Source organism: Gekko japonicus, unplaced genomic scaffold, assembly GCF_001447785.1.
Source record: "Gekko japonicus isolate JY-2015 unplaced genomic scaffold, Gekko_japonicus_V1.1 scaffold20364, whole genome shotgun sequence".
Lineage (NCBI taxonomy): Eukaryota > Metazoa > Chordata > Lepidosauria > Squamata > Gekkonidae > Gekko > Gekko japonicus.
Window position 1 is genome coordinate 1 of NW_015217416.1, and position 1,658 is coordinate 1,658.

At 52.0% G+C, this 1,658-nt stretch overlaps 1 protein-coding gene across 1 annotated transcript; it reads right to left on the reverse strand.

Moving 5' to 3' along the window:
- Window positions 1-363: 363 nt before the first annotated feature.
- Window positions 364-1,422, reverse strand: LOC107125176 (membrane progestin receptor beta-like). The gene has a single exon (XM_015428626.1). It carries the CDS (start codon window positions 1,420-1,422, stop codon window positions 364-366), a length of 1,059 nt encoding a protein of 352 aa, XP_015284112.1.
- Between the last annotated feature and the right edge of the window lie 236 nt (window positions 1,423-1,658).

The window sequence follows — 1,658 nt, forward strand, 5'->3', positions numbered from 1 at the left end:
TACTTCCCTCCCCTCCTCCTCATATCATCCTTCAGTCGCTTCTTTTCTTTCACCTGTGATCCACCAGGTGATTGAGAACGAGACTCCACTTAGAAAAGTCTGTTTAAAACAACATCTTCATTGAGGTGTCTTAAATGCCCTTTGCCCAGCAACGGGCAGACACATTAAGTTTAAAAAAAAATATACATTTAGGACGTAAGGCAGCTTATAAGTAGTTCCAGACTGCTATAATTCCTTGGTTATAATTTACTGAGGCAAACCACGTTGTTAGATTTACTTATATTACAGTATTTCGATGAAAGTCGTTTTTTGCTGGTTTGATTTAAGCCGACGGGGACTGAGCCCTGCCCACGTGACCCAGCCTCAGTTTTCCTTTCGGGCCAATTCCACCTTAATCCTGCGCTGCAAGATGTGTGCGGTGGCGGCACTGCAGGCCACTAGGCCGAAGAAGGAGCCACAGGACAAGACGACAGCGAGGGGACTGTGCCGCCTGAGGAAAATATCTTGCCTGTTTTTGTAATCCAGGAAGATGGCCTCCTGTTGGGAGAGCGTACAGATGGCCAGGAAGGTGTGGAAAATCTGGTGGGCATGGCCGACGATATCGCAGGAGCCTGGGAAATACTTCTCGGGAACCGGGCAGGAGAAGAAGTAAGCGCTGATGAGGAAGAAAAGTATCTGGAAGGTGTGGTACCAGGCGGCCGCCTCCTCACACCCTTCGAGGTGGCACACCACCACACGGTGCGCCACGGGGCTGATGTCCAAGACGAACGCCAGCCCCGCTGGGAGCACCTGACACACTTTCCTCATAATGGGGTAAGGGCGCCGGTAGCGGTACTTGGCGTAACAGCAGCCGGTGCACGAGAGCCAGCCGCAGAACGCCGCCGCCGGCAGGAAGAAGAGCCAGAACTTGTCGTACCACGCTTGGTCGGCGCTGTAGTAGAAATGGGCCAGGGCGCTTCCGTATTGGTATATGCTGACCCCAACGTAGTCTACAAAGTAGAAAGTGTAGTGCGACATCTCCGACTTGGACTGCAAGAGGTGAGCCAGGAGGCTGCACGTCAGGTACGTCACCGAGGAGAGGACGAAGACGAAGAGGGGCAAGGAGTGGACCTCCAAGGACAGCTCCTCGGCTTCGGCGAAAGTGCTAAACCTCAAAAGCACAGCCAAGGCAGCCAGCAAGTGGGTCCAGACGTTGACCACCTCGTTGTGTTTCTGAAAGAGACTGAAGAAGTAGTAGCGCCAGTCCTGGCCCGTGGGGCGGTAGCCAGCTTGGATGTACGGCTCCCGGAAGAGTTGGGGCACATCCGATTCTTTGACGGTGCAGGGCATTTTGGGGAAGCCGTCCTCCAGAAGCTTCGGAAGACGGCAGAACTGCTGCCCGCTGAGGGACAGGGTGCTGATCCGTTCCAAGATGGCTGTCATGACGTTAAGCATAGAGCAGAGTCACACGGAGCCCTGAGGCAAAACAAAAGCACTGTTAGCAACGGAATCTGTGTGTGTCGCATGCATCATTTGGAATCCAACACTCATGTATTATTGACCGCAACTCTACAGACTATACTCCAGGAACTGTGCTTTTCATAAAACATAAATCATTTGGCAACAACTTTGTATATGGTTTCGACACTTTGTGTGGGATATCTATTATGCTGTATTTA